The following is a 14,144-nucleotide window of genomic DNA, read 5'->3' as shown; positions in this document are numbered from 1 at the left end:
TGTCAGTTATACCTGTTCAAGTGCATGGCCTTCACATTGTATGCTCATTTATATTCATGAAATCTTTTTGTCGTCAGCTGGATTGCAAAAGTGCAACCGATAGCATAATTTGAGGGCAATGGAGATACACCAGTTGTCTTGCAATTGGACAATTACAATAGCTCTCAAATTCTGCTGATGAACATGAGGCAGGTGCTTCTGCAGGACAAATGGGATGAAGCAAATAATGTTTCAAGTAGTTACATGTGAATCTGAATGCACACAATGATCACATCTGCTACAGTTGTACCACTAGTTTATTTTTAACTACCTACTTATTTTTTTAAAACTCAGTCTTATTCATACAGAAATTAATACTGGGATGTCCTACGGCCTGTGTTGTACCTGAGATCAGACTAGATGATCGCAACTGGGTTTACAATTCATGAATCATATATGCTGGGCCTGACTTCCAGCCAATGTGTTGCCTAATAGATTTTTCTTTGGCTTTCTCTCTCTTTAGGACACTAAATGAAGACTGTGCTCACAGGAGGCTGATCCAACCCAGGTTACTCTTTGGAGCTGATCCCTCTTCTTAGCCTGAGAATGGAAGAACATAAGAACGCTATTACACATGTTCAAATGACAGGTCTGCTGATGGAAGGCAGGGGGGAGAATAACAGGGATAGTTGCCTCAGGGCCCGGCAATTCAAAGGAGCCTGAGATTCTGGCTCCCACAGCTGTAACAGTAGCACAGCCTGTAGCCGGAACTCTGGGCCCCTTTGAATTGCTGCCAGAGAACTGCACCACGCAGCTCTGAGGTCTATATGGATATCCAGCACTGTGGGTTGGGCAGCGCTGAGGCCTGGCTGCCTCCAAACCCACCCCTTCCACCAGGGCCCCCGCTGTCAAAAGATGACTACAACATAGAATATTTTGCAGGCCATTGTAACAAAATATTACTAGCTCTTCTGTGTTGTAACTATCTCATAGATAACCTTGGCATACATTTAGCTAGGCCTTTGCTTTCCTACATTTCTATATATTTTTTGTGGGTTACCTTGCAATGCAGTGTACACTAATTAAATTCTGTGGAAACAAGTCACAATAGTATCAAAGCCTGTTAACAGTATGAAGGTGGATAACGTGAACTAAGGGCAAATTCAGCTGACTGTGCTGAAAAGTTTAACTCTTGTCCCAATGCAAATATTTGATAATGGATTCCTCAGTCTAGCAGACAAAAGTATAGTAAGATCTACTGGTTGGAAGTCAAAGCTGGACAAATTCAGACCAGAAATAACATGTACATTTTTAGCAGTAAAAGTAATTAACCTTTGGGACAATTTACCAAGGCAGGTGGTGGATTCAACATCATTACGATTAAAAAATAGCAATTGGATGTTTTACTGAAAGGTCTGCTCTAGTTCAGACAGGAGTTATTTCTGGGCAGTTCTCAGTTCTGTGATTTACAAGTCAGACTTTTCCCAGATCTTACATGCTACTGGTGCACCTACCTCCCACTGAAATCAGTATCAGGGAGACACCCGAATACCTTTGGTGGATTTGAACCTATGAACTTTGGAAAGCTAATTAATATCCCATAGCCCCCCTACTTTTCCAATAGTGCAGCTGAATGCTAAAGAGTAATGCTAGATTTTGAAGGTTGTAGTTTAGGGGTAGAATTGTGGTTTTCCACAGAGCTGAGTACACATGACACACAATGAGCTCAGGAATCATGTCAGTGAGCTTTCATCACATACTGACTGCCCCTTGTCTTGGTACAACATTAATAATTGTGGTGGTTGGGTTCTGATTATTGTATTGTAAGTGAGAGGATGTTAGGTAGAAAGAAACTAAGTGTCCCCCCCCCTCCCCGGCCTACCTTCTTCTACTGTCCAAAGAATCTGCTTCAGTTCTAGCATTGTATTTGTCACAACATAGTAACCATAATGGCACCTATTGATAAATGGTGCAATTTTGGGATGTCCTCTTGCAAAGAGATGGGAGGAGGAGGAACACGGGATAATTCCATAATATTTACCATCATGACAACCATTCCACTGAACTGTAAAAAAGGAGTGTGCTTTCGGGCATCTGTCAGAGGTAAAATATCAGATGTGTAGACGTGCTCGTCTGGATCTGCAAAAGTGACAAGGAGTCCTGTGTCACCTTATAGACTAACAGATGTATTGAAGCATCAGCTTTCGTGGGCAAAAACCCATTGTCAGATGCATGTCTTGCATCTGACGAAGTGGGTCTTTGCCCACGAAAGCTTATGCTCTAATACATCTGTTAGTCTATAAGGTGACACAGGACTCTGTCCCTTTTGTCAGAGGTAGGTAAATCTGCCCACTATAGGACTTAAGTGAGTTTGGGGTTTTATGCCCCTGCTAGTTGTCACTAATGTCTGCTACATTAATGTTCAATGGAGGTACAGTCCACTGTCCTGGCATGTTTTGCTAGATTTTGTGAAAAAAGTGATGATCTTATCCATAACAATATCATGTAGTGTCCCTGACCCTTATACTGCTTTTATAACTAAGTTAAGTCAGAAGGTGGATGTCATTTCAAAGGCACTACCAAGAGAATTTTGATGCTGAAATTGTATCTGACAAACTGTGTAAGGGTCTAACAGTACATTCCTGTTAGGACTCCGTATGTTTTACAAGTAGTTGCCATCTCTCTTAGACAAGTCAAATATTTGTGGGAAACTCTTCAGCTTGCTTGGAAACTATATGTAGCGTCTTAACCTCTAGGAACCTTTAACTGTCTGACCCAGCTTGGACTTGTAAAAAAGAAACACAAAACCATCTATTTCTTTAATTAAAAAAACAAACAAAAAACCCAACAACCTGGTTGGTGATAAATTACTGTTCTAGGGTTGGTCTGTACTCATGGTAATTTTCTTTCAACTTTGAGCAAATAGTTCTAAGTTTATATGAAGTCTATGACCAGGGGTGTGTAAAAATCTTATAATGCCCTGAACTCTGTGTATTGCAGAGTCCACAAAATGATTTATATGAAAACACATTAATACCATTTTTACACAACATACTATAGATTAAGTGTAAATTTGGAGCAACGATACGCAGCCTGAGGTTCATGAGCTGTAACTAGCTCTGCAATGTCTCCTGCAGCTCTTTGCAGCACAATATTGAAACACTGTGTGATTTAATTATTAACCAATCTAAGTTGTTAATCCATCAGAATTCTTTTACTATGTAATCAACTGTAGTTGATAAAATTATATTTGGTCAATTTTTCATGAGAATTATTTTTATTTTATACAAACATGTATGAGAATTCATTGTTTCATTTACAGTAAATGAAACAATGAATTCACACTACTATGGCTCTTTTGGGAAATATCAATTGCTTATTTGGCTCATTAACCACTGAAGTCTGAGTAACACTGCTTTAAAGTAACAGTGATAGTTAATGGCATATATAGCCCACCCAGGGTAATGCAACAATGTGGTGTGATCTTGTTTCAATTTTTTTAACCACAGAAGCCACCAAGATTATTAGATAAATACTTTCACAATTAACGGTCTTATGAGATGCATCTTATGAGTTGTGGGCTGAAAAGAAAGTGTACTGGACAATAACTGGCTGATTACATTTTAAAATTATGCATCACAGAATTCATCTTCCCAATTTCAGTCTTTGAAGTCATAGTGAACCATTTTGCCAATGAATTAATACTGTATAATTACAGACAAAAATCTTTAGAAGATGCTACACATCTGTACCTAAAGTTGTAGGGAACATCTGTTATTTGACTGCACTGGGGCTCAGAGCACAGAGACTGAATTTGTAAGGCACTTGCACTTTTTATTTCCTGACTAATCTATAATTGCACAGCCTGAATATTTTTTGATTTGTTACTGAACATGCATACCAGGTAGCAGTATTTTATTTTGGAATTAAAATATTAAATACTTAAAAATAAAAGTTACTATGTGTCTTGTTTTTATCATGCTTCCTTTTACTGTCCTTCACACTTTTTTCTTTCTTCTGTTTAAAACAAACGGAAGTTTTTCTTCACTCAGTGCAGTGTCAACCGGTGGAACTCCTTGTCAGAGGATGCAGTGAAGGCTAGAACTTTAACAGGGTTCAAAAAAGAGCTAAATAGATTCCTGGAGGTTAGGTCCATCAATGGCTATTAGCCAGGATGGGTAGGAATGATGTCCCAAGCCTCTGCTTCTCTGGAAGGGGGTAACAGGGGTGTGAAGCTAATGCCCTCCCTCTATTCTTGGTGAAAGAAAAAGATGATTGCTCACATCATAGTTATGCCTCAGTAAGTAAAAAAAAGGGTTTTCTCAGATGCTGTGTGCACCTACAGGGACTAGCTTGGAGTAGGTGGATGGGGAAAAAGGAGGAAGGCTGTAATCCTTACTGTTCCAGGGAGTGCTCAACTGCTGTTGGTGTTCCATTTCCCGACATCATAAATGTGATCTAAGGATACTGTTATGTAGCAATTTAGCATGTGCCTTTTAAATGATCACAGTTTTATTAGCACCTTATTAAAAACAAACCTAGGTCTGTCTGATATTTCAAGAACGCAAGGGGAGGGAGGGTATGCAAGCAGCATCTCTGCTGTCCGCTAGAGGCCTAATGAACTAGAGCAGTGGTCTCCAACCTTTTTACACCCAAGATGACTTTTTAAATGTCAGACCAAGCCAAGATCTACTGCCCCGCCCCTTCCTTGAAGCCCCGCCCTCTCTATTCTCCTCCTCTCCATCACTTGCTATCCCCAATCCTTATATTGCTACTTTAAAAAAAAATTCCCTCCATTCCTTGCAGCTACTCACCTGTGCTGTTGCTCGGTGAGTAGCTGCTCCTCAAATGAGGAAATCTAATGTAAATGTACTGCGCAAGTGCGCAGTTCAGAGAGGGCTCAAGAGCTACTCTTAGAGCCTCCGAGATCTACCACTAGATCGTGATCTACTGGTCGGTGACCACGGAACTAGAGAGATCACCACAATACTGCCCTATTCTACTCCAGATATGCCTTCACCCACACACACCCGAGCTAATATGTAGAAATGCACAAGAAATGTATTAGCTAATGGAAGTCAAAAGCTAGGCAAAAAACTGACTGCACAAACCTTATGAAGGACAAAATGCACTCAGGTCTTTCACAAGTTCTGGCTTGAGTGAGGAACACATGGGACAAAGATAAGAGGCTACATTTACTTTGGATCTATGAAGAAAACTTCACTGTCTTCTCTGGGGAACCCTGATACTTATGCTCTCTAGGACTTAGGGATTTGTCAAACTTGAGCTAACTTCTGAGTGACAATGATCAAAGTTGAGATATGAAGAGAGAATGCCAGAAAGGAACGGATAGAACTTCTACCTCTTTCTTACATGCTTATAGCCTCAACATCTCTACCCGCAAAACAATTATTACTCTGGGGTTGAGGCATCACTAGTCCTTTACCTAAAAGCCCCACTCAATCACCAAAAGATAAGAGTTAAATCATCTAAGCAGGCCTTCTCAACATTTTACACCATATGGACTGCATATTTTAAGTCTCTTGCCCATTTATGAGAACATAACATTTCTCTGGCAATTACAACTGGCAAAATGGAAAATTAAAAGTACATTTACACCTGACAATGAGGACACCAACACTGTGTGACCAGTCCTCTCTCTCTCATCTGCAGATCATGCACAAGTTCTAAGTTCTCTCTCCCAAAAAGGCAATTTTCTCCATACAAGGCATCCACATGGAGGAAAAAGAAGAATCCAAGTGGGCTTTCCCCGCTAGTTTACAAAGAAGAGTAGAATTAGATCTATTGCTAAGAAATATATTGAACCTTCATCTCCTCTCCAATTCACTATAGATATTGCCTCCTAAATAGGGAGATCCATACATTTTCTTTTAGTTTAATAGAGCTGAAGTGATGACATCTCTGAACACTCCACAGGGGTGTCACAGTAATCCCTTCTCTGCATGTGAGGAAGAAAGAAGACAGAGCAGAGGGACTTAAAAAGTAAAATTTATCCCAGATTACGGAAGTGGGCAGTGCTAATGCTCTGCAGGATCTGAGATGGTGGCTGAACATAGTGCCCATGTGGTACAACATAGCAAGTTAGTATTTACTTCCCCTTTTCACCCCCAAGCTAAAAATAATGAGGATATGCTAAAAGACAGGTGACAAAAAATACCATCCCCAGCTGAAAGGCCTTTAGCTCAGGGTCAGGCTCACAGGAGGTACTGTCAGGGACTACTGCTGATGAGAGCACAACCCATGGAATCTTTAGAAAAATATTTTACTGTCCATTTTACAATATCAGCCAAGTGGCTTTGTCTCACTCATCTGGCCATTGATACAACTTACTCTATTTCTCTGTCATTGTCAGGTTGGAAAGGAGGACATCTTAGGCCAGCAAAGGTGGAGAATACTGGGTTAAGGCACCTGGACAAAGATATTTTTTTAATGGGAAAAGGGAGGGTCGGGGGAAAAGGCAAAACCAAAATGTAATTGAGACATTGTGTGTCTGTACTACCTGTTTAGTTAATTTAGGCTGTAACTTTTCAGAGTAGGGAACAATCTTCACATGCATATAGAGCCAGGCCTAAATTCTCATGAATGTCTTGGTACTACTGCAATATAAACAATCCTCCTGAGTAAATGAGGAACTTGTGGTACAGAAGACTTTTTTTTTTTATTGGCACCAGTCAGTGCAGAAGAGAGGGATAACATTTGACAAAGATTAAAAAAAACCCACACCTTTCAAAATAGGTGATCAAGGTCCATAATTCTCAGGAGCAGAAGAATCTCTTTCCAATTAATTTCTCCCTTTTCTCCCCCCCCCCCCCCCCTGCTTAATGGGGGAAGAGAAAGCAAAAGCACAAAATGTAGTTAATGGTGAGGGTTAAGCTATATATTCCCAGAGATATAAACCCAAATACACTAATGAGAATGGATAGAATACAAATTTAAACCTACAGTCAGGCAGCTGTTAGCCTTTTAGCTTCCTAGCCAGTATATTCATAAGTCAGTGGAAGTAACTACTTGGAATGGGACCAAGGGGAAACAAACTGCCTTGCTGAACATAGTAATAGGATTTTTACTGATTCATAGTACTACTATCTGCATGCACTAGAAGCTGAGTCACTGTTTTTAGTGAGGCCTTAACTGTAGTGACACATGCATATGTAGTATTTCAGCCCAAACTTCCCAGGATAGTTTTTCATGGAAATGACCTAACAGTCTGGTTTAAAACATTTTTAAAATAATTACAAATAGCAAGTGTAAAGTCAACATGAATTGCCCACATTTCTGTCTGAAGTGATCACGTAACACACTGCAGTCTATGCGCTCGTAAGTTTCAAAACTCACCTGCCAATTTCTCACGGCAGGATTCAAGATGTCATGTGGCAGATTCCTCTATCCTTATTTTCAATGTAAAGATGCCAATGCTATACTTCAGCGAAAGCAGGATCCTCAAATTAGGCCCTTGGGCAAATCATGTACTGCAGATGCCTATGTTTTGTTTTACAAGACTGAGTAACTGCCATCTTACCAGTTTTAAAATCAGATAAGTTGTTAAATCCTCACTGAAATAAAATATTGTTTGAATCAGTTGTAATTTATGATCATTTTCTGAAACCCCACACATCCAATAATGTTTATCTATTAAAATGCCAGCCATACATTATACATTAACTAAAACCATTCTGTAACTTTATTGATATATTTTGTGGAGTTCACATATTTTTGTACAGCAAACATAACACTGTAGCTGCAGCACTATTGTTTAATAGCAGCAAGGTATATTTTATAATCTGGGTATGTGGACAATAAATAGTCTGTTTCTTTGGATGTGAATGTTTAAAATGAAGTTCTGCTGCAGCTTCATAATGTGATTGCTATTTTACAGAGCTTATACACAAAAATATATATGCAATCTTTTTGTCTATATTTTATACAAATACAACAGTAGTTTGTGAATACATTTTAAAGTACATATACATGATAAGCAACTTGATTTTCCATATCACAGGATAGCAATTTTAAATGCAAGAAACGTATACAAATTCAATCTGGAATGCAGGGATGGTTTTTTTGTTTGTTTGTTTTTTTCCTTTCTTTCTATTTTTTACTCAATCTTTATCATTTAAACATATTAGTATACAAGTCCAAACATTTTTTTCCGCTAGCTAAAATATAATTTCAGCAATCCATGACAGGTTCATGTGCGTCATCCATTTCCCAATCTAGTTTTCCCAGTTTTTGTCTAAATTCAAAGGGCTCTTAGCAACATACAGTATGTTCTTCACTCCACACTATAGAAAAAGCCCACATTGCATTTTAACTAACAGTCATCCTCAAGTTTTGTGAGCAAAAGTTGGGCTTGTTTGGGTATACATTTGCATGTCCAAGATTTTCCTTTTGCAAGTGCATATGAATACATTGTGGTGTTGTACAAAGTTCATTAATGACAAATTAAGTCACAGTATAAAAATATATCGTATACCTATAGGTCTAGTATAGTCCTTTTTCTAGGGGTAAAAATACATCTGAATGAGACAGAAAGGTTTGTAGCACCATGAAAGATGTTGTATCCCAAGTTACATTAGCAGCATGATCCAATATAACAATATTGCAGGAGTGTTTCTGAGAAGATAAACATTCATTCTGGTTCAACTGTACCACTGAAGCTTATACTGAAAAGTGTTTACATATGATTAGCAATAGTTCTGTGTCACTTCCAGGGCTAGATAACTGTTATCAAAAGACACTGCCTTCCAACAAAATAAGACACCCTTATTGTATAAGGGCTTTGGGGACTTTCCAAACACTCTTTTGAACTATACTTTATTCTGACTTTCAACGTAATGTTAAATAGATGATGGTTTTAATTGTACACTGGAGGTTACAGGATGGGTAGCTGAGTGTCTACACACTTAATAGCAAAGTACATTTCGTAGGCCTTCTATAGACTGAAAAGGATGTAGGATGAGCTACTAAACCAGTGTATGAGACAAACAGACATAACTAAGGGTGCAGATCTGCTTCCCTTTAATTTAATGGTGTAAGATCAGGCCCTATGTTTACTTCAGACAGCAGCGTAACTAAGATAGGATATAACAACATTCTAGGACAGTTTACCATCCAAAACTCCAGAGTGTACAGTTTATAACTGATGAACACCTTTTTATTGGCATTAAAATGGCAATAGAAGACAGTGTAGTTTGAAACATGTAAACCTAGTAAAAAACCATTGTAAAACCCTTAAGAAAGACACGCTGGTTTTGTGCAATATAGCAAATTGATAAGAAAACACTGTAAAAATGTACCTGTTTAAAATTATGTCTACCATTTTGTACACAAAGCATTATACCAAAGTCCTACATATATGTAATCTAATGGCACTTGAAACAAGTTATAATAAAAGGTTTTATAATAAAAAGCATAACCTGTAAGAAATTTTCTTAGAAGGTTTAGGGTTTCTTTTTGAAAGTGCTATATCTTGTAATATGTGTAACATAGAGGTTGACCAAGCTTTATTTTAAAAAATATTGGCCTATAATACATGTATAGCTCACTAGGCAAATGATCCTGAAAATATGTACTCTTAACATTCATTATTAGCTTAATAAGCAATCAGCTCTGGCTCATGTTTCAGTCAGTATATGGTTTTTAAAAACCGCTACTGTGAAATTAATAAATCACTCTATTCCACAATTTACTACTAAATAAAGCACAAGCAACAAGTACACAAAAATATATATATATTTAAAAACATACTAGAAATTTAAAAGTTGCACAAAGAGTGGTGCATGATCAGCCAGCCTCCCTCCCCCCCTCCCCTGAAAAAATAAAATCAAAGAAAGTAGGGTTTAAAAACTGACATTTTAATAGTGGCCAATAGTAACTCTGCCTAAATATACTCTAAAGCACTAATGTGTTAATATTGCTTACAGTGTCAATCTGCTTCCACATATTCATACATCTTAGTTCAGTAGCAACAATACATCATGTAGCCACCAACTGAAGCCCTGACTGAATGAGGTTCAATATCTTGTCTGAGGTCCCTATTTCTGAAGTGACATGTAAATCCCTTTAAAAAAAAGCGAAGGCACTACCATTAGCATATTACCAGAATCTTTACTACTAAGAAAACGGATGCTGGCAATTTTTTTTTAAATCAAGTCTAATCAGAACTAAAACTGATAAACAAATGGCACTGTCTTTTTCTAAATGCTACACACCACTTCCATCCCTTAAAGCAACGGGATAGGTCTGTCAGAATGCTCTGTGTTGGCAGTTAAGATTAAGCTAATTTGCAACACTAACAAGTGGCCTTCCCTGCTGCCAGGCTGACAATTCACTGTGGTTCTGAAACTGGCGATATGCGTATTCATTTTCCAACAGCTGCGTATATTGACAAACACAGCCCAATGGTATTGTTGTCTCCAAATGCCTTTTCTGGGTGATAAATGTAGCTAATGAAGAGTATGATTCTGTGAGATTGTGTGCACCCAAAACTTTCATTTACTTCAACGAAAGTTGAAGATGCTCAGTTCCACATAAAATACAGCCTATTAGGGGAACAGTATCCATTTATCTTCAGCTTAAACTTGTTAAACCAGATCTAGAATAAAATAACTTCTTTCCACTTGCTTTTTTCTTATGCTTGCTGGTTTAAACTAGCAGTAAAGTGTTTCTGTTCTGTTTATTTTGTGCTCTCTTTGCACAAGGTTTTTCTTTCCTTAACATGTTTGGGGTGGGGCAAAGAGGAAGCAATATTGAACACATCATTCAACTAAAGATGTAGGTAAGCAATCTGTTTCATAGAAACTAAAGGAAGCAGTCATGAAGCAGAGCTAAAGTCCACTTTGAGATAATATGCTCCTAAACCCAACATCTAGGAGTAGTTTGCAGAATTTGAAAGGTATTATCCTTATTAATACATCCTTATTTTAATGCCTTTGGAACACAAACATTTATAAAACATTATCTTTCAGTAATAAAATTTAAATACATATAAGTATAAAATAGTAAAACTACACCTGCATATTGCTCCTAGAGAAAAAAAGTAGGAGCTAATGATAAAATATTGGGAGCAAAAACTCCTTCAATGGGAGCAACTTTTGTTTCCGTGAAGTATATTTATTTTAACCACTTAAAACCTTGTATGCATCCTCACTATTAACAGAGAGATACTAATGTATTTCATTTTTATTTTTTAATTCCTTATCCAAAAATGACAAGGAAAATGATTATTACTATTGAGTTAAAGCAAATCTAGCTTGCTTTGACACATCACAGTTATTTCTCTTTTGGTTATTAGGGATAGGGGACATGAGTATATTGGATTAGGTAAAAGTGGTGTAAGCAATATGCTTTTACTTCACTCCTAAGAGTCCTGTCTTTAAACCTTGGCAATGGACAAAAAGTCCCTAGCCAAGAAACCAGGTGTAAAAAGTGTGATTAACATTTAACTTGTCGCTTAGGAGGACATAACACACCACGTCACACAACTGAAAAGATCCACTCTACTTATATTGATATCTGCAATTTACATTCATTCTCTGACTGCAGACTCACATTGATCTGACACTAAGTAAAACTTCTGGCTGGACTTGATCCACACTTTGGCTGTGGCAGCTGGAAAAGACTGATACCTACAGATGTGAATATAAAATCTGAAAATTCCTATGCAGTACACTTTCTATACTAGGAAAGAAAAACAGCAAGTTAAGAATTAAATAAAAAATTGTGACAAAATATTCTGCACTACTAAATTACAACTTTTATATTTCAGGGTCAGCCATTAATTTTGCCCCTTCTCCCTTCACCAGAATCACAAAAGCACATAACAGTTCCAATTTTAACTGGACACATTTGCCAATTAAGCAAGAATAAAGATTTTTTTAAAAAATTTTGTTGTGCCATGATTTGAGTAAGTTAAATTGCCTTGTATCCAATCTTGATATAGGCAGCAACAATTTAAGACAGAAAACAGCAAGTTCTTAACCATTCATAATGACTAAGTCAAAATGTAAAATATGTACAAACTTCCTTGTTGGAAGTGTGAATTCTATACTAATTTTTTAAAAAAATTAATTTCAGATTATGGACCAGATCAGATACCACCATTTAGTTCACTTGAAGATCTTCAGGAAGCTATGTGTAAAATTAATAGAAATCTACTACAAAATGCACAAAATGAAAAATGGTAGGGCTACCATTTACAGAACAAAACAGAATGACTGATACGTTTGAAACAAGGGGTGTATGTCAAAGTTTAGTAGGAATTGCTTTCTATTGATTTCTTGTCAGTATGTCAACTGGCAGTGAAAATTAAACAATACATTTTTTTAAAAAACAAAAGTAAACAGTTGAGAAGAAAACACTTTCAAAACATTTAAAAGTTAATTTAAATTTCTTACTGGCTTCATGAGATTGGTACTGTACAAAAGCAGAGGATTTATAATGTCTTATAGTAGGCACTAAGTTAAAAATGATTACCTAAGGCATTTCTACAAATAGACTGTAATAAGCCAGCTTTGTACATCCTATTGGAAAGCTTGATGAAAACGTGGTAGGGTTGTGGTTGTGCTTAGACTGCTTGCAAAAGCTGCTGACAATGAGTGCAGGGACCCAAGACCTATACTATTGGTAGGATCTTGAGGATCCTGTGTTTGTGGTGGAAGTTGAGCCATTGAAGAATGTGCCTCCTCCTGTGTATAACTCATTCCAAGATTTCCCACTGAAACAGAAGGGTTATAGGGAGGGCCATTTACTGGTATAAAGTTGAACAACTGAGAAAAGTCCAATGATGGGGTATTTAGAGGTTCACTAATGGAAACAGAGCTTTTGGAAAGGGAAACCTCCCCAGATCCATCATCTAGTGGCCCTACTTGAGGATCCAACCCTAATTTAGATGAAGATGCTTGAGAATCCTGGGATGAAGAAGGTATACCACTTTGCAACTCCATTAAGTAACTTTCAATTTCCCCTTTCAACGGCTGTTCTTTTTCAGGCATAGAAATTGCATATGAGGTAGAACTGAGTGGATATTTCAAAGATAGCTGGTGAGATGGGTGGACAGACTCCATATCTATTGGACAAGGCATTCCTAAGGGTAAAGATGTGGTGACCATTTGGTGTGCAGATGCAGAACTCTGCATGGACTGAATTTGAGTGTTGTAGAGATTCAATTGCAAAGTGTTTGTAAATGGCTTTGATGTCAGCTCACTGGAAGGTAAAGACATCACTGGAAGCAGCTCATCCTTTATAGGCACAGAAACATTGCAAGTAAAGGGATCTAGAAGGTCCATTGGCTCTGTTTTGACCTTCAAAAGTTCTTGGTTGTGACTTTTCTTCATATGGCGTGTTAGGTGATCTTTCCGCCCAAATCTCTGTGCACAATACTGACAGAGGAAGTCCTTTCTTCCAGTGTGCACGACCATGTGTCTACGGACATCCTTTCGGGTGTAAAACCGACGATCACAGTGTTCACACTGGTGTTTTTTTTCCTTTACTCCACCCGATGACTTGCCTGCATGAGTTTTTAGGTGCTCCAGCAGCACTCCCGTGCTTTCAAATGTCTGCAAACATACCTTACAGGTGAGGTCACCACTTGTTGCAGCATGCAAAGCCAGGTGACGCTTAAACCCAAGCTTGGTATTGTAGTTCTTTCCACATTCTTCACACTTAAAGGCCTCTTTGTTGGGATTGTGTGTATGTAGGTGATTCTTTAGGTGATCTTTTCGGTGAAACATTTTCTCACAATAATTACACTTGTGGGTTTTCTCAGGAGAATGAGTAGCCATATGCCTTTAAACACAGATATATTCTGTAAGTAATTATTTTGATCAAAAAGTACAAGTGTTCATTTTTTAATGGTAGCTAATTACTACACTAATGTTTCTTCACAACAGAATCTTTTAAAGCTGACAGCATGACACTACAAAGTTTGACAAATTTAAATATAGCAAAACATGAGCCATTACATTTAAATTGACACTTTAGTTTTTGGTGGTTTTTAGCTACTGGAACAGGGATATGGGCAAGTAAGCAAGTACTTGTATAAACGTCCATAGCCAAAATTTTCTCAGTCCATACACTTTTCTTGTGGCAGCTCCTTATACAAATGAAAATTCTATTCTCATTTATATAAACAAACCCAAAATACA

At 37.6% G+C, this 14,144-nt stretch overlaps 1 protein-coding gene across 2 annotated transcripts in view; it reads right to left on the bottom strand.

Moving 5' to 3' along the window:
- Nucleotides 1-7,651: 7,651 nt before the first annotated feature.
- Nucleotides 7,652-14,144, bottom strand: part of PLAG1 (PLAG1 zinc finger) — a 51,087-nt gene continuing 44,594 nt past the window's right edge. For both annotated transcript variants that reach the window (XM_006126138.4, XM_006126141.4), the window contains one exon: nt 7,652-13,785. In XM_006126138.4, the coding sequence (XP_006126200.1) occupies nt 12,522-13,785 (1,264 nt within the window). In that variant the 3' untranslated portion in view covers nt 7,652-12,521. The remainder of the gene's footprint in view (nt 13,786-14,144) is intronic.

The sequence above is a fragment of the Pelodiscus sinensis genome, chromosome 2, assembly GCF_049634645.1.
Source record: "Pelodiscus sinensis isolate JC-2024 chromosome 2, ASM4963464v1, whole genome shotgun sequence".
In the NCBI taxonomy this organism is placed as follows: domain Eukaryota; kingdom Metazoa; phylum Chordata; order Testudines; family Trionychidae; genus Pelodiscus; species Pelodiscus sinensis.
The sequence above is the reverse complement of the archived record's forward strand: the minus strand, read 5'-3'. Positions and strand labels throughout refer to the sequence as shown.